At 37.3% G+C, this 25,724-nt stretch overlaps 1 protein-coding gene across 1 annotated transcript; it reads right to left on the bottom strand.

Annotated features, from left to right (window-relative positions):
* Positions 1-275: 275 nt before the first annotated feature.
* Positions 276-25,623, bottom strand: nhlrc2 (NHL repeat containing 2). The gene is made up of 12 exons (XM_008436684.3): positions 25,433-25,623; positions 23,325-23,477; positions 18,469-18,518; positions 15,833-16,241; positions 14,579-14,700; positions 14,362-14,491; positions 12,989-13,082; positions 11,648-11,879; positions 8,502-8,624; positions 7,713-7,916; positions 7,280-7,493; positions 276-2,874 (listed from the first exon to the last, which is right to left on the bottom strand). Exons 1-12 carry the CDS (start codon positions 25,593-25,595, stop codon positions 2,612-2,614), a joined length of 2,157 nt encoding a protein of 718 aa, XP_008434906.1. The 5' UTR covers positions 25,596-25,623; the 3' UTR covers positions 276-2,611.
* Positions 25,624-25,724: the final 101 nt, after the last annotated feature.

Below are 25,724 nucleotides of genomic sequence, written 5' to 3'. Positions count from 1 at the left end.
AAATTCCACACTTTTCCAGGATGAATAAAACCTTTCTGTTCCAGCCACTTTGAGTCGGAGCAGCTGGATTGGAGTCAGACTCCACAGATGAGGAGAAAATGAGCTGGCTTTGAGAAAAGTATGAAATCTATCACAATTCAGAACATTTCTCAAAACCTGTCTGCACAAAATCTCAGCAGAGGCGCAGCTTTCTCGTTTTGTTACGGCTCCAGTCGAGGTGGAGAAAATCCGGTTTCTCCTCCAACTCTCAGAAGACAATAAGCAGATTCCAAACAGAGAATATAAATACGTTTATTAGGTATTTTTCGCTTTAATTTGTGGACAATTTAATGCATTAAACGAGTCTAAAAAGTTGGAAAAACAATCTCACTGACAGCCATTTGAAGCCATTACAATTCATTAAACAAATATCCTGGAGGGATGACAGAGCCGGAAAACGGATCAGAAAACCCGAGCAGCTCATTTAAAATAAATAACATGTGGGAATAAAGCACTTTCTCCTATTACAGTATATTGTTATTGCTTCAGATACAGTTAAGTGTCATTAGTTTGGACCTCTGGAAGGCACTTTGGGCCGAGCAATCCGAACAACAGAACCAGATTCTGACAATAACACTACGCAAGGCGATGGGGATAAACACCCCGAGGTCCGCTTCCGACAGCAGGCCGTAACTTTGAGAAGCAGTACGGACAAAATAACAGCGTCCACATTATCATATCTTATTGCATAACAGAGAGCGATCCAGCGGCTCCTTATTAGAGTCTGTCTTTCATATCACGCTCCCTTTGTGAAGCAGATGATTTGAATGAGACTTTGTCTTCTCGGTGTAATAACGCGCAGTGTGGCGGAGCAGGCGGCAGACTTGAGGTGTCGTCGGATCGCAGGGGGGCCGCCGCGGCTTTTTGAAAACAGGAACTGTATTCATCATTCAGATAGCAGCTGGATTTTAACGGTCTGAATCAAAGCGGCGCCCCGTGACACGGATAATCACAAGCAGAAGTTTTTATCAGTCACACAGATCCCGACGTCGGACAAGTGTGACCATTCAGACTCCGAGAGCCGGTCTGCGGCGATGCACGCCGTTAAAAAGATAAAATATTTACGGACGCAAGATTAGCATGCAGCTGGAAGGCACCGCCGCAGGAAGAGCTGTGGCAAACACTCGCAGGGCATTGTTAAAGTGCTCACACCAGGTGGACTTTCTCACATTTTGTCACATAAAAACAAACCATAATTTATTTTATTAATGTGAAACACAGTAGTGGCAACATTATGGTAAGGGGGATCCTTTAATTTCCAAGTAATGATAGAGAATGGGAAGAAGGACGGAGCTAACCGCAGAACAATACTGGAAGACATTTTGTTAGAGGAGGAAATTGCAAACAGAAATTTATTGTTTTATGGGAATTTTATGCTTTAGACAATCTCTTTGTGATGCATAAAAATAAAGCAGAAGGATAATGGAACATAATTTGTTTCTTCCCCTCTCCCAGCCAAATAAATCTGGGAAATACGGAGGTGATTTGATCAAATTAGAGCGACACCAAAGTTTTTGGATCCAGATTTGAAGAAAATTGAGAATCTGAGGCAGATATTGAAAACTGAACTATTTTGCAAAGAAAGTACTGACTACAGATTGAGCATAAATACATGCTAGAATTGTTTTTATTTATTCTTTCCAATCATTTTCCTTTTATGTCGCAAGTTTGTGATCTTAACATGGCAAAATATGAAAAATGTTCAGAGGGTGTGAATACTTTTGCAAATATAACCATAAAAATCTAACACTGGAGTCCCTTAACATGATAAAATGTGAGTCTGCATAGATAATTTTAGTATATCATGGGTTCATAAGGTTCACGTCTTTCATTTTGATCAGATGCAGTCGATATTTCTGGTTTCCTACTCCAACACCCCGATGAAAGGCCCTGAATTTCTTTTTTTTTTTTCCATGTTAGGAAAACGGTCATATCTCCATATTAGTATTCACAAGGTGTTCTCTCACAGTCAAAGGCAGAAAGGAACCGAATCATATCTCAGCTCGATTAAATATCCTTCTTTTGTTGTTATTCCTTTTTTCCGAAAAGTTAGTCACAGAGATGACGAAAAAAGAAAGAAAAAAAAATCAGATCAGGTTCTGGGAGAAATGGGTTCAGAAACTGCTCAGTAATTACATTTTAGTAGTTATGCAAAATACTCTCTTCACAAGATTTACATGTAAATCGATCCGTTATGGAAACAGACGCATCTGGAAGTGGATTTGAGTTAAAAAAAAAAAAAAAAAAAAAGATGCTTTACAAGGTTCTGATTTTGTGCAATATAAATAATCTGGATTAAATATAAAATATTATTCCACCACCACCTGCTAAGTGCATGACAAAAAAATGCATACATTTTATCCAAATCTAACAGATGTTTCAATAACCAACATGAAATACTGTGCTACAGTTAACTCAGGCTAGTTGCAAACCTACACTATCAATGCAAAGCAGCTGGCTTATGTTTACTTCTAGGAGATTCTGAGCAGTTTGTTTGCCTGAAAAGTAAAAATCACCATTCTTCTTTCAAAACCATAAACAAAACCTTAACCCGAGAGCCGTGCGGCTGGCTTTAGAAGGAGTGGGCGAACGCCACGGTGACCTCTCCGTCTCCAGGGCTGGCGTTTATTTGAAGAGGCTGGCTGAACGAGGCGGCTTTCATAGTGCAGGCTTTACCTTCCTCCAAACAGTAAAACAGCCACACGCTCAACCTGAGGCCGGGGTTTCCGTCTGACTCCTTCATGGCAGCGGGAAGCTTGGCTGACACCCGGAGCGGCTGCGTCAAATCCACGACGTAGCCGGACGCCACCTGGTTTTCCAGCAGCCACTCGTTACCTGAAAAACAGAAGAAAACAAAAGAAAAGTCAGAATTATAAATAATTGACTTCCTTGAAGCTTTAAATCTGTCAAAAGTCATGTAATTTGGCATTAAAGTGGAGGCAGAAGAAACATTAAAATGATACTATTAATAAAGTCTTGTTTTTTTTTTCAGAAACCTGGTCAGATGTAAAATATTTACCTCATTGTGAGTCATTTTAGATACAATAAAGGCCTAATAAGAAACATTAAGCGCATCTAGACTAATATGAAATTAAATTAAATGAAATTTTTATTTCAAACACGTAGAAAAAACAAAATAAAAATCAAATATAACCCCTATAAAACTTCATATACAGTTGAATAAATCCCATCCCTAATCGTCTCGTCCACATATGTCCCACGTTATATATATATATATATATATATATATATATATATATATATATATATATATATATATTTCCACTGCTAATTTTTACTTGCATCACAAAACCTACACTTTCCAAATTATATCTACACGATTAATTCATTATTATGCACTATACACAGTATCTTTCTGACAAGGTATTCTAATTATTTAATCTTTACGCAAAGTTCACATTTCTTCTTTAAAAGAAAAAGGGCATCCAAAAATACGAATAAAAACACTTAAATGTTTTATAACGTCCTTTTTTCAAAGCCAACATTCATACTACTGCAAAAGAGATTTGAATGGTGGTTCATGTCTGTGTAAAATAGAATAAAATTAACATAAAATGCAGTGTGGGAATATCAGCAAAAAAAGAAGTAACACTTTCAGTTTCCTTGAAACAGGTTAAATTACATTTGGAATTAAGATAAAATGTGCTTTAAGATATTTTATAGTAAACTTCTTCCAGCAAACATTCATAACAGACTTCAGTGAGTACATGAGCAGCTCTGTAGATGTTTTGATTTGTCACAATCTGAAGTTTAAGGGTGGTTTGTTTAAGAAACGTAAGGCAACAATGACAACACAAATGACAGAAAAACGCAATAAAATGGTAAAAAAAAAAAAAGTTTTGATCCTCGATGGTGCAGTTGTTGGGGTGATAAGCCAGATGGGGCAAATCAAGCAAAGTAAGTCCAGGCGTGATGTGAGGTTTAATAAGCTGCTCAAAATGATTCATTATCCTGGAGTCAGTCAGACTGGGTGGGGGGCAATCAGGCAGAACAGATTTTTTGTGCCTGATAAGATTAGATAAATGCACTTGCATGCATTTATCTAACATTGTACTCAAGTAAGATTTAAAAAGTTTGCTGAATACAGAGGCTCCTTGAATACTGAGTAACTGATGATGTCATCAGATGGAGAAAAATATAGCAATTAATCTAACGGATGATGATGTTATTACACGTTTACACGTTTTCTTGGGCGTTCCAGAAGAAAAATGAGCAAAATCAGCAGTGACAACTCACAGTTAACAACAAAACGCCTGGCAAACATTACAATCATTACAATCTGGGAATATATATGCCCAAAACAAGACGGCACACAGCAAACGGTCGCAAAATTTATCTCAGGTGGCGTGCCAAGCCTTCGACGGACCAATCCGTCCCCAGAGACACTCTGACAGCACAACGAAAAACAAGATCCAGTGGAGTTTAGACCGAGTTCGGTCTGTGTGAAAGCGCCGATCTGCCCTACGTCTAGATTTACTGCGCTGCCTGTTGACTGGAGCCTCAGCGTTTCCCATCACTGCCAAACAGAGCAATAAAATGTGTAGGAACATTTATTTTCTGACACAATGGCTGTACTTCTACAGGCAAATTAAATTTTTTAGCAAAGAAAAATGAGTAAGAAGCTCAAAAGGGAAGGCTGGAGTTTCTACTGTGAGAAACTCTGAAGCCGGAGAGACGACAAAATCCATGCCCACAGTGATTAATGAAGCCACGGCCTTACATGAGGTCCCACAGAAGCCATTTCTAAAACGAGTTTTTAAAAAAAACAATTTAGATCTGGCGTATAGCTCTAACTTGATCCATTAAAATTCCTGCCTCGCTGCTGATCCGATCAGCAGAAGTCTAGACTGTGCATAATGGGACAGCGGAGGATCACATAACATAGCCTGGTGGCTAATTATGTGAACCCAGGCATGTCGCCTTATCAAAAAGTCCTAAAAATAGCCTGCTGATATGGCCGACTGCACGCTGCATCACTCAGAAAGATGGAAACAGTTTAGTTCCGAACACAACGATCGGACCGTCAGCTGTCACTCGTGTTGTATCTGAAAGCATCACCTCACACCTGATTCTGGGGTCAAATGGTGGTTGATTACCTCAGAAATATGCTGAGAACTTTAAGCAAAAAAAACACAAAAGAAACACACATAAATCTTCATCAGCGGTTCAGAAAAGTGATTTAAGTAATTCTCCATCTTCTGGCTGAGAGTCCCAGGTGTAGGCTGGGAGAGAGAAGCGCTGCTTGTTGAACGGTGAAATAGAGGTTAAGCCTCATTTCACGTCCACTTTTCTTTTTTTATAGACAGAATCATAGAAAACGGACCAAAATAACAGCATGTAGGAGAACGCAGAACTCCACAGTAGGGTCATTACAAAATAGGAGAACAGCTTTTTAGATTTCAACAAGTTAGAAGGTGTGTTTGTGTATGATTTATTTATCTTGAGGTCGGTAAGAGTTTGGGTGAGTAAGACCACTTTAAATAAGTGAAATAAAATAACATCCAACAATAGAAACTTAAAGTTTGCAGGACATGATTATAAATGTATAAATATGTATGTATAAATAGAGGCACCGATGAGGGGTTTTCTTACCCAGGTTGTCCCCTAGTGTATTACAAGCCTGGCAGGCCTCCAGGCTTTACTTGTGCCCCCACCAGGCTGAGTATTGCTTATTTATTTAAATCTTTTTAAAATGTTTGCATTTTTTAAGACTTTATAGTTGGTGTCCAGGTATTAATCTTCCAATCTTTCAATAGTACATAATTATCAAGTAATATTTTCAAAATTCCTGTCAACTTTATAAACAAATTTAACTTGAAAACACAACAGGCTGCTGGATGAATGCCAGCCCTAACACCCAACCACCGGGCTTAGCAAGTGACTTTCACTTTTCCTTGAGGTCCAACTAGCTGGTTACTGTTCTGAACAAATAGTATTTTTCCATTTTTTTTCCAAGGGACTGTAAATCATAAGAGAAAAATGTGCTGACAGAGTTAGAAAACGAAGGAAATCCCTGATATTTCATCTGATTATTTATGCACTTGGCTTATATGTTTATAAAGCAAAAATTATTTTGCAGTATTTGATCACAAGAGTGTTTAAGACATACAAATTTCAAGTCTATCGGTGCTTTACCTCTTCAGAGTTTATGCAAGTTTCCCAAATTTAAGATCATTATGAATAAAATTTAAGATCTGGCAGGAAGACAAATGTGCAAAAGAAAAGCAGGGGACGAAAACTACAATTTCATGGCTCTAAGCAGCAGCTTTGTGCTTCTCACATGGCATGTAGCTCTCTAGATTAGCAAGATTAGCAGCTTGTTACTGGTAGCCTTGAGTCACAGAAAGCAGCGAGTGATGTCTGCGCATGACTCAAACTTTTGCCCGATAGAAAAGTCCAGCAGTCTAAATATAGTAAATAAATTAAACAGTCCTGTCATGACAAAATTTAAGACCTGTTTTTAACTTATTTAAGACCAACTTCCATTTTCTTAAACAAATGTTAAGACCTTTTAAGGCCTTAATTTAGCATCCTGCTCAATGCATGGTGACAGATAAACTTGGGTCAAAACCACTTTGTCATTGCTCTGGTTATTTTTAACTTTTTAAATGTTGTTTTGACTTGATTTGGAATGTCTGGGCAATGTGGTGTTTTCTTGTGATAAAAATTTATGAGCAAAAATAAATTTTAATCTTTCTTCATTGTTTACCAACTAGGGATGCGCAATATATCAACATCAATATCAGCCAATATTATTCATTTTTTAACATATCAGTATAAAATTGTGTTAATACAAACAACCTTTATTTATTTTTATCCGTTTCTGGTTGGGTTTTTTCCAAATGTCTCAAATGTGGTGAAATATATATCAGTTAACCCCCATAATACCAATATTAATATCAGCTATCAACAAATTTTTGTATTTTTGCATATTTTTGTATAATACCAGTATTAATATTTGGGATTTTCAACATGTCCATTTTAGTCATATTCATTCAAATTTCTTTAATAAAACCCAAAAGTGAAGAAAAATACCTAAATAATCTTGCAGAAGTGCAGTAAAGATTTTCTATTGAGCAAAACAAACTTTGGTTTTAAATGCATTGTAAACAGCATACAATGCAATGTAAGGATGATTATTTTTTAAATGTGAAATCAAAAATTAGTAGGAATTAAAACATTTTTTTTAAGAGATAGAGAATGTTTTTAAATTTTTTACCCTCAGCTGAGAGCGCCCAGCAGCTGGGCGCCTCATCAGTGAGTTTCACTCCTTCTGGAAGCGACATGGTGAGTGACAGGATGACAGTCTGGCCGGCTGACGCCGTAACTGGAGGCAAATCCTTCCTGGCAGCTGATTTAGGCAGCGTGGGGACTTTGGTGACTCCCAACGGCTTCACAGACGCTGAGTCTGTGCACTCAGTGGAGATGTGGAGCTGGTCGGGAGACAGATTTAGGTGTTCGGATTAATGCAGAGCAAGGAGAAAGCTACTTATGCTCACATTGTTCTTTTCTGTGTCACCTTTTACCCAAACGTAGAGGGCAAAAACGCTTTTAGGAAAGATTAATTACACAAACAAAATGTAAAAGTCCCTGCTCAAGGTTAAAAACACACACTCTTTTCAAACACACACACACACACACACAAGTCTGACCAGAGAGACACTGTTGGAGTCCAGGTTGAGAACTTTGATTTTGTGGTTGTTGGTGTCTGCCACGTAAAGAAGCTTCCCGCTGATGCAGATTCCTCCTGGTTCGTTGAAGCAGGTTTTGGTGAACTGGGGGCCCAGAGCATCTCCAGCTTCTCCTGTCCCTGCTAACGTGGTGCACTGCTTCGTCTTTGGATCCACCACCTTGATCTGAGCGCAATGAGGGTTGACCTTAGAAAGGGTTCCAGTATATTCCCAAAAGTTCAAACGTTTTAACGGTCAAAGTTAAGCTCTTAGTCCACTTTTTGCTAATTTTTCAAATTTAAATATTAACGTTCTGCACAAATTTACTGCTGATGTTTTTACAGAGGACAGGCTTTAAATAACAGCAAAAATAAAATAAAAAATGTACATTAATAGAGAGAAGAAAGATGAATAAAAGATGAAAACAAGGACAGTAACGACTGAGAAAGTAAGGAAACAATGAACAAAGTGAAAGAACAAAATAGTAAAAGGAATAGAGTGCAAGAAAGGAAGACAGAGTGAAAGAGTTAAATAGAAAAAGGAAGAAAAAAACGAGAGAATTGAAATAGCAAAAGGAAGTGAAAGACAGAAAAAGCAAAAGAAAGAACAGAGTGAATGAAAGAGCAAAAGTAAAAGAAAAAAGTAAAAATGTATGAACGAGAGAGTAAAATAACAAAACAAAAGAAAGCCCGAAGGAATCTAGACTGACGCCAGAACCGCTAAACGTATGAAGAGCGCTGATGGTGTGGCCTTGTGATGAGCCTCGCTTACCTTGTGGTTATAGGAGTCGGCCACATAGAGCCGGCTTTGTTCGGCAGACCAGGCCACACCGAGGGGATGCTGCAACTTGGCATCCACCCCCTTCCCATCGACGTCCCCAAAAGCAAAAAGGTTCTGATGGACGGAAGACAAAATATTCACCAAGTCAAATCAAAATCCAAACCTAAGAAAAGGTGTGAAAAACAAAAAAACTTCAATGGTAACCAACACGTTTTAATAACAGTGGAAAGGTATTCTGGTTTTATTAGTACAAATCCAAAACAAGTCTGAGGACCATTTGGAGGAAAAATACAAGTTAACTTTTATTTTCTTGTAGTAATTTGAGAAAATGAAGAAATTCTGAGTGACAACAGTGTTGATGAAACAACGTTGCTTCTAAATACTAACTGCTTTGTAAGAAGGATGACAAATCCAAACAGATGGCATTTTATTCTTGGTCGCTCAGTTCAGACAAAACTTATTTCTGTAGCAGAACAGTGTAGAGAAAATATTACATCTTTGAAATCTCATGAATCAAAAGTTAGTTTAAATGTAGCTAAATGCTTTTATTAGAAAATTACTGGAAAATCATAATTGGATGGATAGATGGATGGATGACAAAAGGAGAAATGGGGGGATGGACAGATGGACAGATGGACAGATGAACACAAAAAGGGTGAATAGACAATAATTTGATGGATGGATGGACAGTAAAGGATGACTTGATGGATAAATGGATGACAAAAGGAGGGATGAACAGACGATGGAAAACAAGAGGAAGAAAAGGCTATAATTTGATGGATGGATGGATGGATGGATGGATGGATGGATGGATGGATGGATGGATGGATGGATGGATGGATGGATGGATGGATGGATGGATGGATGGATGGATGGATGGATGGATGGAGGACGGACATATGGGTGGATAGACAGACGGACACTGGTCAACTTCCAGTAAATTAGAAATTCGTGATTTCTCATTTTAATATTTGGTGATTTCAAATCACCAAATATCAATAAGATTAATTATATTTCCTCATTAGTTGGGTTCAATAATCGAGACATGAAACTGCCTCTCAAGGTTTTAATTTGATAAAAAGTGACTTTAAAGCTCACAACTTTGTACAAATGACATTCAAAGTTACAGTTCTCGAGTTAGAGAGAACTCACTCAAGTTATTGTGAGTTAGGGTAATATTTCAAGTGTACAGAATCCTCAGTAAATTGTCTTATGCTTCAGAGATTTTTGTTATTTATGGGACAATGCATAAAAGTCAAAAATGAAATGCAGCTTAAATTGCTGGAAAACATTACAACCCCAAAAGTTGTTTTTCCAGGCACTGCTTCAGCAGGAAAACAAGCGAGTCTGTGTTTGTCTGTTTGTGAGCTTTTTTTGTTTTAAATCAATACCTTCTATTTATGGAAGGAACAACCCTGAATCCTTGTGACTGCCTACGGCTTACAAAGATTTCTACAAAAGCTTCCTTCAAAATGGTGTAAATAATTTTTTTAAAAGCTGGAAATGTGTGCGATTGATGTGTAACTTTTACAGCTTTTCAAGGCTGGAGGCACAAACCATTATATCACCGATAAGAACAAACATCATTTATGACGTTTCCGCTTCCATCAGGACGTCACTCTTTTGCTTTCGTTTTTTGGAAGTTGTGTGAAAAGTTTTTACTTTTAAAGAAATCAATTTTCGTACAAACTTACCCCCTTAAAGAATGAAAGAAAGAGATGAATGAATTACGGATGCAACAAACGATTATTTTAATTATCATTTAAGAGGTTTTTCTGATGATTAATTGGATTAAAACATTGGAACATTCTGCAGATTTTTCATTTAAACTGATTTTTAAATAAAATATTAAAAATACACTAAAAGATGCATACACATAAATAATTTTAAATAAGAAAATAAACATCCCACTGCCTAAAATGCAATAAAAGCATTTGCTGCTGTTTGCAGGAAAAGATTAATCACTAGGTAAAAATATACTTACTTACCAACATCAACATCTGAAAAACTCAAATCTTTATTCTTAACTTAGTAAAAAATTATTAATAGTTAACCATAACCCTTTTCATTTAAAAAAATTATGTCAACATGTGACATATTCATTTTAAACTGTAAATTAAACAAACAAAAAAATAAATACAACGTAGAGCACTTACTTTCTGTATTAACCTGATTAATAATTTGAAAAGCAAACAGTGCTTATGAGATTTTTATTTTTTTTTAATGTTGTTTTATCTTAAATGCAAAATATATTTGTTTAACTTTGGCTAACTTACTGCTGTAAGATCAATGTTGTTCTTTCAACAAATGACCTTTTTTTTGAGTCAGTACTTCAGTGAACATTTAATCGATTACTAAATTAGTCAACGGTTATTTCAATAATCAATTCATCACAATTATGACTTGTTTCAGCCCTACGATAGATTCTCTTGGTTAAATGTGTAAACTGTCTTTGTTCGCCTCAGGTCCAATTTGTTGACCTCACAACAGAGACAGCAAAGGAAAACAGGGGGAGGAGCTGACAGTTACTGGTTGCTAAGGTAACCACCAACCGTCAAGAGCAGCGCAGCCTAACTGACACACAAGTAAATGTCAGGCGGAGAAATAACTGAGATAACTGTTTGACTAAACAAAACTAACTTGAAGAAAATAAACAAATTCTGACAATATTCAGATCTACAATATTGTTAAAATAAAACCATTTTTACCATTCACTATATAGTAAATTCTATATTTATTACTTTGTCAATATAACATTCACCATATAGTAAATAACATATTTACTGTGAAGTAAGTATACACTTACTTCCTGTATACACTTACTTCACAGTAAATATGTTATTTACTATATAGTAAACAGTACTACCATTTATATACAATGATGGTATTTACTGTAATGGTATATTTACAATATAGTAAATATTAAATGGTGAATGTTATACTGACTAATATACCATTACTATATACTATATATATTTACTATGTAGTAAAGTACAATAAAGTAAATAGTATACCATGAAGTAAATATACCATTTACTATATAATCACACACATCTACTACGTAGTAAATGGTAAAAAAATATATATATATATTGTTGTCGTTTTATTCCTTTATTTGTTGCGTGTTTTGAACCAACCAGCGGGTCCCTCTCTCCTCCAACCAGATGCTTGACGGCTCCGTCCTTCAGGGCCAGAGTGCGGATGGAGCTGCTTTCGCTGTCGGCCACATACAGGCAGCTCCAGGGCTCCTCTGCAGCCAGAGCCAGGCCTGACGGCTGGGCGAAGCTCGCCTTGTGAGGGTAGGCGTTGTTCCGGTTCTCCTCGCTGCCGCTGCCCGCCCATCGCACGCACGTTCCCGCCTTGGAGTCACTGTTGCAATTGTACACACAAACAAATAGATTCCCTGCCCCAACTACAATAACACAGAGCTGTAAACAATTTATTTTATTGTGTTTTTACTTAAAGGTGAAATAAATTTACATATCAGGTGAAGATAACTTGTATAGGCACAAAATGGATTTTATGTTTCAAATTAAAAGCAACTAGGGCTGGGTGGTATGGCATTGACAAGAAATGTCTCTGATTTCTTCATATCAGATTCAATTTTAGTCCATTTTTTTCTTGCTTCCTTCTCTAAAAGATGCATTACATTTTCAAAAGATTACTTACTTCAATGATTCATTCTGTGAGTTACACAAAAGTTTTGGGGACTGGCTACAATAATTTTAAATTACAGACATCTGCCATCAAGCATTTGCAATAACTGGAAATCAGGATTTTTAAATCGCTGAAGATGGATTTTGGCCCATTCTTCTTTGCATTGCTGCTCTAATTCAGCCCCACTGGAGTGGTTCCAACAAAGAACAACCTGCTTAAGGTCATGCAATGAAATTTCAGTCCAATGAGGTTGGCATTTGTCAAGGTTGCTTTGGATAGTTTCCCCAAAATAAATGCACTGCATGGCCAAAAACAGTCGATACCAAAAACGCGCTTTCTACAACTTTGTTGGACTTCTAGCAGTCACTGTTTCAATAAGCTTCACAAGACTTATTTCCATCCAGGGTTGCAACCATTTTTCTTACTTCCAGTTTCTAATAATGCGTTGGACAGTTCTTAACCGAATTTTAGCAGTTTCTCCAATCTGTGCTTGATGCAAACCAATGATTTGACCCTTTTTAGACCAGCATCTTTTCCACAAACACAGGATGTGGTTGTGCAAGTAGGAGTCCCACACCTATTTCCTTAGTTAAATCCAGGTGATTATTTTTGGCCAAATTGTGTAAATTCCTCATTGGAAAATGGCTTTTTTGGTAATTACGCAAGTTGGATTTATTTGAGGATTTGAATTTGTCCAAGGGTAGCACAACAAGCAGCAGAGATCTGTAAGTAGCGAATACTTTCTCTCAGCACTGTCTGTGCTTAAAATAGAGTTATTAGTGTCTTTTTAGCAGATATGGGATGGTGACCAGGTCTCTCACCCTCCTTTGGGCAGCTTTCCATCCTCCAGGAACAAAGCCCAGATCTGATGGGTCCCTGCCATGGCTATCCACAACACGTTGTCTTCAGCACCGCCTACACATAAGATTAAACCCCAAAACCAAAAAAGAAAAAAACACATAAAAAAGCTGTAAATTTGGACACCAAGGATGCATGTTTGACATTACTAAGAAAGCAAATACTTTCAACCAAATGCAGTTCCTCTCATAAAAAGTTAAACGTATGTTAGATTTTTTCTTTTCCTCTTTTAATGTATCAAACCTAATTAGCTAAACTAAAATGGATATTTCTTTGGTAACACTATTTGAAAGAGTGTGCATGAGATCAGCGTAACTCTGTCACAAACATAACACCTGTTATGAACATCAAGAAGTCTTTGTAAATGTTTCTGACTGCTGTAATGAAGTGTGATTTGGTAAATAATTACACTTTTGACGAAAAGTTGACACTTTTAATTCAACTTTGCATTAAAAATGTAATTATTTACCAAATTACACGTCATGACAACAGTAGTAAACATTCATGAAGACTCTTTCATGTTCATAAATGGTGTTATGTCATTAATGTCAATGTCATGCCAGTCATATGCACACGCCTTCAAATAAAGTGTCACGTTATTATTTGTCAATACTCCATGTTTTTATGCCATTCTTTGTCCTAAGACACCAAATTTTGTTCCTCAATTGGTAAAACACAAACCATCAAATATTTTCTGAAAATGAGAGGCAAAGCGGAATTGGGATGAGATAATCACAGATTAAATAAGTAAACAATGACACCTCAGATTTACATAATGGTTAACATTAGTTTCCAAAAGGTTCTGCTCATAAAAGTGTAGCAAAAATGTAATAAATATAGATTATTTATGCACTATTTTCACATTTTCAGACAGTTTTCAGAAACAGTAAAGTAAAAACAGGGAGATTTGAAAATAGTCATCTACTTCCTTGATCCTTTCTGATATCTGCAACGCTGAGAAATGGAGGCATAAGGAGAACTTCACGATTGATTTCATACATACACGTAATGTATGAATCACACGCCCTTCATGAACCCATCTGAAAGGCAGAATATAAATCTCAAAGTGGTCACTTCCAACTGCTAACAGATTTTTTTTTTTCTCTTCACCTTCAACTATCTGCATGAAACCTGATCTGCAAAGTAACAGGGCTTGATAAAGTCTAGACAATATGAGAGATCAAATGGATTTAGGAATAATTGATGGATGGGAAGTGTGTGGAGAGAATACAGAATCAGGACAGAGGGGAATCTGTCTGGCAAGCAATAAGAGAAAGGTCAAAAGAAGAAAAGGAGAAAAAAAAAATTACCCGTCAACTTCCAGGCAAAAACTCACCGGCAGTCCCAAGCGTCACATCCCACGGAGAGCTGATTGGCTGCTGGGGTCCCATAGCCCCGCCCTCTTTGTCTGTCCCCTGTGTCCCTACGCCAGCGAGAGTGCTGACTCGTCCCTGCACCAGGTCAACCTACAAAAGAAAGCAGAAAAGCAAACGTTTCCATGCAAGCATCATCACAAACAGCTTTCCAGGGACGGAGATGGAGACGGGCGCTACCTTTCGAATCAGGTGGTTTTCAGTGTCGGCCACATACACAACGTCTCCTTTGATGGCGACGCCCTGTGGGGAGTTGAAGGAAGCTTCGGACAGGTCGCCATCTTGTCTGCCTCTTTCAGGTCCTGTGGCAGAAGAACCGCAGTTAATTCACAGAGAATGACTTCTTCTCCTTAAAGCGGGGAAATGTAACTTTTATTAAAAAATAGTGCATACATATTTGTTAAAACTGTCACTATATCATGAACGTACAGCATGAGACTGATAATCTGTGAAAAAAGTTAAGTTCCTGTTCCTAATCCCAGTGCTAACCATAGAAATACACATCTCAGTCAAAAACAACCAATCACAGCCAGGAGGAGAGTCTTGGTGCTGTCAATCATTCTTGTGTACGCATCTCTCAAAGTCTCCCACTTGCTCTCTCCAACTACAGCTTCTCTCCGTCAGCAGACGCTGTTATGAATACTCATGCTAGTTAGCATAGCCTCTGATGACAGCGGATAAACAGTTTTCCTGGGGCAGTAAGTTGTTTCTCCGCCATTAGCACTCTGAGCAGCACATACACAAGATTTACTGACAGCACAAAGACCTTCATCTTGGCTCTGATTTGTTGTTTATAGGAGGAGGTGGAGGTGCTCAATCTTTTGACAGATTATCTGTCTCATATTAAACTGTCAGAGGAGGACATAGTGACTGTTTTTTTTTATATAAAAGTTAAAAATCCCAGAAACTGGTTGAACCATGTGTGATTTTCATTTTACAATTATGCACAACAAAGAGGTGAGCTTTTTCAAAACCCGTTGACATTTCAGGTTGCAACATAAAAACAAAGGGTTGTGCAAAACTTGTGGCTGCAATTACATTGCTAATTAGCAAGTGGCAGTTTCTTCTAAATCTCTCCACAAAGACGAGGTAAATCAACACAAAAATAAACTCCGTCCTCTACTTTCTTTTCTCGGTTGTTCACACTTAGGTCAGTGCCAAAATGGCAGCATGTTCTCGTCTCTGCTGCTGCCAACCGCTCTGCTGGTCTGAGGCCAGCACAGTCTACCATGTGGTTCCATTGAGAGGCACTGAGGCAGAAGCCTCACCTCACCGTCGCTAAAATATTCTCAATTATTGCTCATTATCTGTCAAATTTTTACTACAGAATCAGAAATTTACCAGTATTTCTATATATGCTGACTTTACTGCACATGTGCATTCATCTGTACCTCCACTTTCGGGTCTCTCTACTGTGTATGAGAGACTCCGTACCTCCTACAACATGTAGCTGCTCTCCAGTGGCGGAAGAAATCACCACGATTCTGTGATGACCCGTGTCGGCTATCGCCAGCCTCTTGTTGCCCTGATCCACCGCCACCTTCCCGGGAAAGGAAAGGATGCTGGGAGGCAATGAGTCCCTGTACAGCTTGATCCCCACCGAGTGCGTCTTCAGCTGGCCCTGTTCCCGATAATATCGGAGCGCGCCGTCTGCGAAAAGAGTCAGCCGCTCGCTGTGGCCTTCGCCCACCAGGGAGAAGAGCAAGTTGCCGCGCGGCCCCAGCAGGACCAGTGTGGGCCAGCAGGAGACCTCCAGTTCGTGCCAGAGAGTCGCCTCGTTGTCGTTGACCACTGGGTGGCAGATGTCGTAGCGGAGCACGGCGCTCTGGATGTTGTCCAGGACCTTTGGAGGTTCAGAAACAGACACAAAGTGAGTAAAAGATGAAATCCGTACTGGGAAATTATTTATTTTATCTACACTTCATAGATACTGTGAATATTTCAGCTCTCTTTCTGGTCATACACTAATTAAAACTCGATGGTAGTTGAAAGCTAAATTGATAAATTAGATTAAAATTACGCAACATTGTCATTTTAAGCTGAGTTGGAATTAGAGTCATTTTTTATTATAGACAAACTGGAGGCCAGAGGGCCAAATTCGGCCCACCCTAACTTTTTATGTGGCCCTCTAGACTCTAGAGAGACACATAAATGTTATCAATCAAATCAGTTTTTTAAGACATAATATTTTTATTTGTCATTATGTTTCTACAACATACCAAAGTTGCAGCGATAAAAAATTAGCCAAAAGCGCCGATCCGCTGCATAGCAACATTTTTTATCTATATTCTGCCAAATTATATTAATGTGAAAAAAGTTCAATGTTATTTAGCTTTAAGAAAATGGATAGACAACTATGTATTTATATTTTAACAGTTTAATCTGTAGTTTTATCAATGTATTTTTCCATAAATGGAAACTACTGTTATTGGTGAGTTTGACATTCCTGATTTAGGGATAAAACGAGGATTAATCAGGTTTCACTTAAAGTTTAAATCCATGCGGTATGATAAGAGGTAGGAATTTATTAAAGCAATAAGTTGTATTTATTAAAATACTCAGTTATAAAAGCAAGAATGCAAGAGGAATATTTTACCATAAACTTGTTGGTTTTATCTCTAATATTCACATATCTACTGGTTAAAAAGATTTATTTGATTTATTATAATAAAGCATCCCCCATAATTATCTAACCTTTAATTTTTAAAAAATGTCTGAAAGGCCTTAAAATCAGGGTTACCTATACAATACCTTTCATTTGAGAAGATTTATTCAGTGGAGGAAAAAATTCCACTGCTCTTAACAAAAACACAGGTGCCACTTATTGGCTCCCCTGCTGTTAATGCTTTGTACACCGATCAGGCACAACATTACGACCACTGACAGGTGAAGTGAACAGGACTGATTATCTCCTCATCGTGGAACCTGCTGGTGGGTGGGATACATGAACGTTTTCTCTGGCATTTTCTTTCTCTTTTCAAAGTTGATCTCTTAGAAGCAGGAAAAGTATAAAAATTATTTTTTCAGCTACATCTTGTAATGTCACATGTTGAATAGGATTTAGCTCTTAAGACTGATTTGGAAGACGGTCAATTTCGCTTTAAATGAAGCATTTTATGTCTTGATTTGCCTAAATTATCCTGATGAAAGACCAAAATATATTAAAATAAACCTTTATGCAGGTATTTAACATATTTTTCATTCATCCCACATTTCTGTATTAAGTTTTTAAATTGGTATGACAATATTTTCACCTTAAATAGTGTGTTTTCTTTAGCAGTAAGTAGAAAATCATCACAATTAACAAAACTTAAGGCTTGAAAATATCAGTCTGTGCCTAATTAATCTATATTATGTATTTCACACAGTAAAGATAAGTTCAACTTTATGTGAGCAGCTATTTCTTGGATGCAATGTTCAGGGTTTCCCTCAGTGTATTATAAGCCTGGCGGGCCACCAGACTTTACTTGTGCCCCCACCAGGCTTAGCAATACTTTTTTTTTCTTTTTAAGTTTTTTAAAAATGTTAGCATTTTTTAAGACTTTATAGTTGGTGTTCAGGTATTAATCTTTCAATAACACATAATTATCAAGTAATATTTTTAAATTTTCTGTTAACTTTAAACATTTTTTAACTCAAAAACACAACAGGCTGCGAGATGAATGACTGCCCTGGCACCCAATGTTCTTCTGTCATTCCCATTTTGAAGAGTAGCAGAGCAAAATATGTTTGTGTTGCATCATATTTATAGGTAGGGAAACAGGAAGTCATGGATTATCAACTGAAAAGCTATAGATATTGATCAATTTGAAAAAGCAGGAGTTTTTTATTACAAGAAAATCAAAAATGCCAAAAAGTGGAATTTAGTAATTTAAAAAAACTAGGATAGGATTTGTTTTTCTCCCACTTAATAAATGCCCTAAAATTAAAGTTTTGTATTTTGCTAAACTTTTTATTGGAGGATTAAGCTACTGTTTTGCTAGCTTAACTTATTTTGGCAGTTTTTAAAATGCAGAAAAGCTTTCCCAGACCAGTCAGCCCAAAGACAAACAAACCACGACAACACTTACTTTTTCATTGGGGAATTTGGCAGAGTGCACACCGACAATCACCAGCCCATCTGCGAAAAGGATTAAACAGACAGAGAGAAAATTATACCAACCATAAACAGACATCAGCATGAAAAACAGGGTTCAAAACATAATAAAAGACATATAGGACGCTTAATACTATCTGATATTAACTACTGATTAATAATAATTTGTAAAAATGAGATTATTGTTATTGTTTTAATGCTCTGAGATTTTTTAACCACCATCAAATTTGCTTTACAGACAGCAAGTATTATGATTTGATTTGCAACTTGGCCAACAGCAAATGAGAATCAGAGTTTTTGAGAGAAAAACCCTTTCTGCGATGCTAAAAATCTCATGGGAGAAACTTGAAGGAACACAAACCAGGTTTCCTTCCCGTTTCTTAAGGAGCGCCAGACAACGCACTGAAACATTTTCCTTTTTTGTAGTTTTCTCAAATTCAGAACTTACAGTCCTGTGTGTAAAGACATGTGAAATCTGCCTCACCAGTAGGAGAGTTTTCCTGAAAGTATATACTGATCCAAGTGGCAAAAAGTGATAAAATATATTTTTATAGGCATGTGAATCACCTGTAAATGGTAAAAACTTGTCAAATAAAAGAAAAATATCACCATGGGGAATAACTTAAATATTGAAAGATTTCAACATGAATAAATTATAACAAGACATTTTAAATATAGTTCCTGACATGCTATGGCTAGGAATAGTTAGGACTGAACAGGAAGAAAACATTAACCACTGAGCCATAGAAGGTGTTGTTTGTAAGCATAAAGTTTATCAGGTAACAATATGTTTGTTAATCTACAGAGTGTTTCATTGTCATCTGTCAATGTCGACTGATCACATACAATCCCGGCATGGCTCACTTTTATAAAGCAGGATATTCTGGCAACATATCAGAGTAACGGTGAGGGAATTATGTCCAGAATTTTTAGCAATTTGTTTTTATTTTTTTTTCATCAATGTGCTTCACTACAGGCAGACCAGGCTTGTAAAAAACACTTCTTATTAATTTTAGTGTGCCGGTTGGCTAGGTCGCCACCCCAATGCTCTAAACATTTCTCTTGATTTCTGATACATGTTGGTATATTTAGACAATTTTCAGTAGGAATAAGAGTTGAATCAAAATAACCAAACAACTGCCACAGGTATAATTGAATAAAATGCAATGTAAAATTAAAATAAATAAGAGCATACTGATTATGTTCCTCTAAATTTGTCACAAATACGTATAGCAAAAATTTGAATGCATATGAAGTTTTTAAGTCTGGACTCCGTCTTTGAGCTATTCTAGGCTTCACAAACCAAAACTTTATGAATCACATACCCTTTATAAGCCCATATTGGTTCAGTTAAGCTGGCTCTTTCTTACATAAATAATAACTCCCACTGTAAACAGATCCAACAAGCCACTTCCTGAGCAGCTCCAAAGACTCCACTCACTTCTGTCTCTTACAACCTCTGCCAAACAGTGTAGTACCAGCAACAGATTGTAGTGACAATGGGAGGGTGAGTGAGTGAGTGAGTGGACTGTGGGAGTGAATGAACTGGGTGGCTCCCACACCTCACCGACCAGAGCTGCAAACAAAATGTACCCGAATCAGTGCCAAAGATAAGAGCAGCGCTGACACTGTGCTCTGAGCGCTGCCAGGCTCACAACTCAATTATAACACGCCGCCCAATGAGATGATCTTTGAAATTAAGTTTCTGCTGGATTTAAGAAAGTACATTAAAGAATTATATTCCATTGACATTTAGCAGTTAGTAACATGAATATGTGGCAGTGATTTTTTTTTGTTTTTTTTGTGTTCCATACTTAAAATTGAAACAAACAAGTGAGCTTCAGGGTACTTTTTTGTCCTCAATTCACATCAAAACAGAGAAATGTGGGATAAACAGAGGAGAAACATACAAACTCTACATACATTTAATAAAATAATGAAGTTTTGAAAAGATCTGTCCAGATATGTGGCTTTAATTGAACATCTGTAACACAAAATAACTATTAGAACTAGAACAGTCGCTACACAACGCTCACACACAAACACCTTAGCAACGGTTATCTCTCAGCAACGGTCATCTCTTTTATCTAACGCACATATCCCAAGAAAATCAACATATACTCAAACACAGCAGACATTTATCGATATTTTACACAATATGTAAACCATCCGATCATCGTGTTGGATTCAGAAAGGAAGCGCCCCCCCCCCCCAACACCGCTTGTTACTCCACCCGCCTCCGCTCTGAACACGGTAACAGCGGCGGCAGTTCACGAAGCAAAAGTAACTGATAACGGAAACGGTACTAATACGGAACTCAGTGTGGTAATTGATACTTAACAGAACCCAATAACACAACATAGAATATATTATTAACATCACCAGCTTACCTGTAACACAAAATAACTAGTATTAGAAGTACGGTCGCTACACAGCGGTTATACAGAATCGTCTTAGCAACGGTTATCTCTTAGCAACGGTTATCTCTTAGCAACGGTGGAGCGATACTGACCCCTACTGGCAGCTATGTGAAATTGTGACAGGCCATAAATAATATGCTCTATTTTTATAACCAAAATGATCAAATCTTTCTGATCTAACCCCAAGAACACAACGAGTAAATAACACACAAAGACACGAAACAATATTAATTTGCATCGACTATTACGCCAGCGTGGCCTATGTGCCACATAATGCCTGCATAGACATTCTCATTAAGTCAGTTTGATCCAAGCACGATGTAGCCATGACCCAAATGTTGTTAAAACTGCTTAAAGATTGAACGTAAATTTTCTTAATTTTGCAGTACACAATCAAACACACTTTTTGCACTTTCAGCTGTAATACATTTAAATTTAGGATTCAAAACAACAACAAATATTGCAAAAGGACACAGAAGGTTTAACTTTGCCAGCAGCCGGTTGTTTAAGTTCATTACTATGAGCTGCAGCGAAGTGGGGAGTCATGCATGAGCACTGCAGTAACTTCCACAGCAGCTGGGAATTATTTTTGGTTACCATCTCTTAGCAGCTGAGATAAGGGCCTTCCTGCTCTTGGAGAAGAAGCAGACTGTTTTACTACAGTTCCCCTTCCTAAGTGGGCTTACATATGTAATGCGCCGTGTTGTGTTATGCAGCACAGAACAACACGGAAGCACATTGCTTTATTTAAGGGTTCCTCCACATTTTCCATCAATAAAGTTCCTGATTTCTTTTTTGGTTACAAGTCAAATTTGAATGCATTTCAATTGATTTTCAAATCATTTTGGTCATGTAGGTAGAAGCATTTAATGCAATTTTGATTGAGTTTTTAAATGCGTCAAACCATTAAAAGTTGCAAAACAAATTATAGCATGACAAACAAGAGATACAGCACCATAACAACTATTATGTTGGAAACAAATGTCATAATTAGTCTATTAGTAAGAAGAATAAGTGATATTGGTTTGAGTAATTGGGTTGTAGAGGTTACCTTTCAGATAGAACAATGTGTTTCTGCATATCGAGAAAAGGACAAAATTTAAAGGAGTCCCCCAAGGCTCAACCTTAGTTCCCATTTTATTTTATTTTACATATTTACTAATAATGTTAGGAAGATTAGGTCTTCTGTTAAATTGCTTATTTATGCAGATAATAGTATATTTCACACAGTTGGCACTGCTTTGTGATAACATGCATTACTGTACAGCTTAAGATTAGCTGAATATTATAAGAAAATTAAATAAAACAGAATTATTAGATAGTGCTGGAGAGAATTATCCTGTAAATATTTGGGTATTTGGTTGGATTATGACCTTTCCTTTTTGCATATTGAGCATTTAGCGCCCTGAATCAAACAATGTTAATGAAGTGGAGCGTTTTGATGTTTTCATCACACGCTTACAATAAGATTTAGGAGGAAATTACGTCTTGTTCCAGCGAGTTAACACTGAGCCTGCTTGCCTAAGATGTGTGGCGCTGAAAACATAAAAATGTATCCACTGGGATAAATTTAGGAGTTTTCAGGATGAATCAGGGAGAAAAGAATTTCAAGAAGGATACTGGCAGAAAGGGAAACATAGGCTCATTACAATAAGAGCAATCTCTGATCCCAGAGAAGTAAAACAGACTCTTTAATAAAAAGGCACCTTAAAAAATTTAATTTTAGTTCGTCTAAAAAGTGGCACTCTCAGTAAAAGTGGTTGCATTAGGCAATCCATTAGATTGTCCTCTTGCGGATCTGTATTTAAATGAGGCAGCATGCGGCTGTAATTGCACTGCTGCTGATAATACTTTGCTTTTTGTTTGATCAACTGTAACAAACCTTTGACATCAAATTCTTCCCAGAGGAAACGAAAGGTACATACAATATGACAAGAACTGCATTTCACTAGGAACTATGATGGACAAGGCAAATTTATATCCTACACAATGACAAAAACCCAAAAATCCTCTATCAGATGTGCAACTCTTTCGTGTTAGTATTTGCACACGATTTTAAAGATCTGCAAACTGAGTAAGAATGACGAAGCTTGTTGTTGAGGCTGCAGGGTGAGATTTTAGTCTTTTTGTGCTGTGGAACAAAATGTATTTCAAAGAAAAAACATGAATTTGCATTTATTTTCATCATAATTTCAGTTTTTACATTATCAGGACTCAATTCAATCCTTTGAATCCTTTGTGGACAGTATAGTGGGTTTTTATCCCCGTCTTTTATCTGCAAGACTGGACGCCCTTCACCCATCCCCACCCGCAAGCGTGCTTGTTGCCATGGTCTACCTTTTCTTACTGTCAAACCACAGTAATAAGCCCTTTTCATGGGCATGCACACACACACACAGCATGCACAGACCTTCAACAGAGTGTCTCTTCTCCAGCTGGTGCAGGTCAGGGAGGATGTGCATGCAGTTGATGCAGCAGTAAGTGAAGAAGTCCAGCAGCACCACTTTGCCGGCCAGCTCCTTGCTCAAAGACAGAGGCTCCGTAGTGTTCAGCCACTCCAAGCCTGGAGGAAATCATAGGAAACAGTAACGCTTTTGTCTTTGAGGCTTTTTTTTTTTTTTTTTTAGATCGCTTACTGCTTGAGCAAAAAATAGATATTTTCACTCTGCATTTAAGTCACATGAGTGCATCTCTATTAAAACATTTAGTTTTTATTTCTGTAATACGATTTGGATTAATTCACAAAACTGTCAAGGATCTAGTTAAATCTGTTGCTTATTTATGGATTCCCAAAGTCATAAAAAGTGGCTCAACTTCCCCAAACCTTAAAAGTTTACTCGCATAGCAAGAAAAAACAAGTTATACTGCAGGACAATCGAAGTGAAATATTCCCTTTTACATTTAGTGAAACCAGTGACAGCAACATGTTTTTACCATTTACCTATCTGCTAAGCTCAGTGAGTCAATTAAGTGAAAAAAATAACTAACATCTTTATTTCTCGAGCTCATTTGTGCTGAAGATCTCCTCCTGCTGGCGTATTGAGATGTTGACAACATGCCGTAATAGTTTATCCCAAATTATTAAGATAAATAATTATTATTCTGGCCTGAAAAATCAACAAGCTGATTTTTATTGGAAACTAAATTCATTAAAAAATAAAACTCAAAACCAATCGCAGGAAAAAACATACTAAAATGGATGTAAATTTATTTTCTACTCATTAAAACCTGACTGACTGTTATTGACCAGGTGTTAGGAAGGGCTGGGACCTGTTTTCAAGCCTTTGTTGACTCATTTCAAATGTTTTTGGACCTCTTCCACAAACATTAAAAACAATCATACTCATAAAAGGCGACAGTACTTTGCAGATCAAGAGTCAAATATGAAAGATTCAAAATTACATTAGTTCATTTCCTGAATGTGTTGCCACTTCCTAGTTGTCACAAGTTAGAAAACAACTTGACCACAAGAAACTACAAGCCTTGAAAAAAGTTTTCATGCCTTCTGAAGCTTGCAAAACACAACGTTTGCAAGAATATAAATGTGATGTTGAAGTGTTTGGCTTTCAATTTTTCTAGGGGAGGTGCAGTTCAGGTGTGATAACATGTCAACATGACAACTATCAGTTATGCACTACAAAAATCTGGCCTTTCAAGAGGAGCGGCAAGAAGATAGCCATTGTTGAGAGAAATGTCTGTTTCTACACGTTTGATATGTCCAAGTAGGGGACAAAAAAAACCTGTAGAAGAAGGTGATTTGGTGAAATGTGACCAAAACTGAACTTTTTGGCCACGAGGTATTTTGTGGTGGAGAACCAACACCAACCCATGAAACATTATGGCAGCAGCATCCTGGAAGATGGATTGAAAAGCCTGGAAAAAAATCTGCAAAGGGCCTTAAAAGAGTTTTGACTGGGATGAAGGTTTACCTTCCAGCAATGAAAATACATTTTGTTTTGGGACATCGGAGTGAAGTGGGCTGTTTGCAGTTTTACACCACACTTTTCAGATATTCTTGTATAACATTGTGTTGATTTAACAAATAATAGCTCACAAAAAAAGACGTGGAAGTTTAATGAAATTTGAAACAGCTGTTGCTATGAAGACTTTGCAAGACACTCCATCTATGGGCGTCAACAGCCATACACTGTTGATAACCCTATAATGATTATAATGTTAAACCAACACAAAGCAGCTGATCCGAGTTTGGTCAAAGTTTAGGGTTTTTTTGTTGCTACTTTTCTTAGATTACTGGCAAGAGATAAACACCAGCACCAAACAGCTGCTAAAAACTGGTGTTTATATTGCATTTAAGCTCCTTCAAAAACATGTTGGGAAATAGCTATGAAACTGTTGTTGAAAGCCAGGCAGAAAAAGTAGATGGTAATGTGAAAATAAGGTGCATTTATTTCATTAAAACGATTAGAATCGTAAGAAAAATTACTTGTTAAACTCCTGTCAAACTGTTCTGAAGGGAGGAGATTTGCTAAGGAAGCTAAAGCTGCAACATGATCTAACCTGTCTGAAAATCCGGTATCTTCAGGTCTTCCCTCTCGTCTATCTTTTTCAAATACTGGTAGACGAGATCTTCCTTTTCTTGTTGTGTTGTGGCATCATCTAAAGCGTAATCGAGCTGACTTTGAATGGGAAACAGTCTAACGAGACTGCAGTGGGACGCCATGATTGCACCAAAAACTACAACAATGATGACGGGCAGCGTCTGTAGTTCCATAAGTCAACAATAACCAATCCCAGCAGCCGCGTGGCCAAACCGACCAATAGGAGTGATGTTGTAGATTCGCAACGTTCA

The sequence above is a fragment of the Poecilia reticulata genome, chromosome 19, assembly GCF_904066995.2.
Source record: "Poecilia reticulata chromosome 19, P_reticulata-male-v2, whole genome shotgun sequence".
Lineage (NCBI taxonomy): Eukaryota > Metazoa > Chordata > Actinopteri > Cyprinodontiformes > Poeciliidae > Poecilia > Poecilia reticulata.
Note: the sequence above shows the minus strand (reverse complement) of the source record. Positions and strands in the feature narration are given on the sequence as shown.

Bases quoted from the DNA above. Each gene is read 5' to 3' on its own strand.
- nhlrc2 (XM_008436684.3), bottom strand. From the start codon at position 25,595: ATGGCGTCCCACTGCAGTCTCGTTAGACTGTTTCCCATTCAAAGTCAG. The intron at 16,242-18,468 runs GTAAGTGTTGTC...GAACCTCCAAAG, and splicing joins CCAAATTCCCCAATGAAAAA to GTCCTGGACAACATCCAGAG. The intron at 2,875-7,279 runs GTAAAAAATTTA...TCTGTTTTTCAG, and splicing joins CTGGGCGCTCTCAGCTGAGG to GTAACGAGTGGCTGCTGGAA.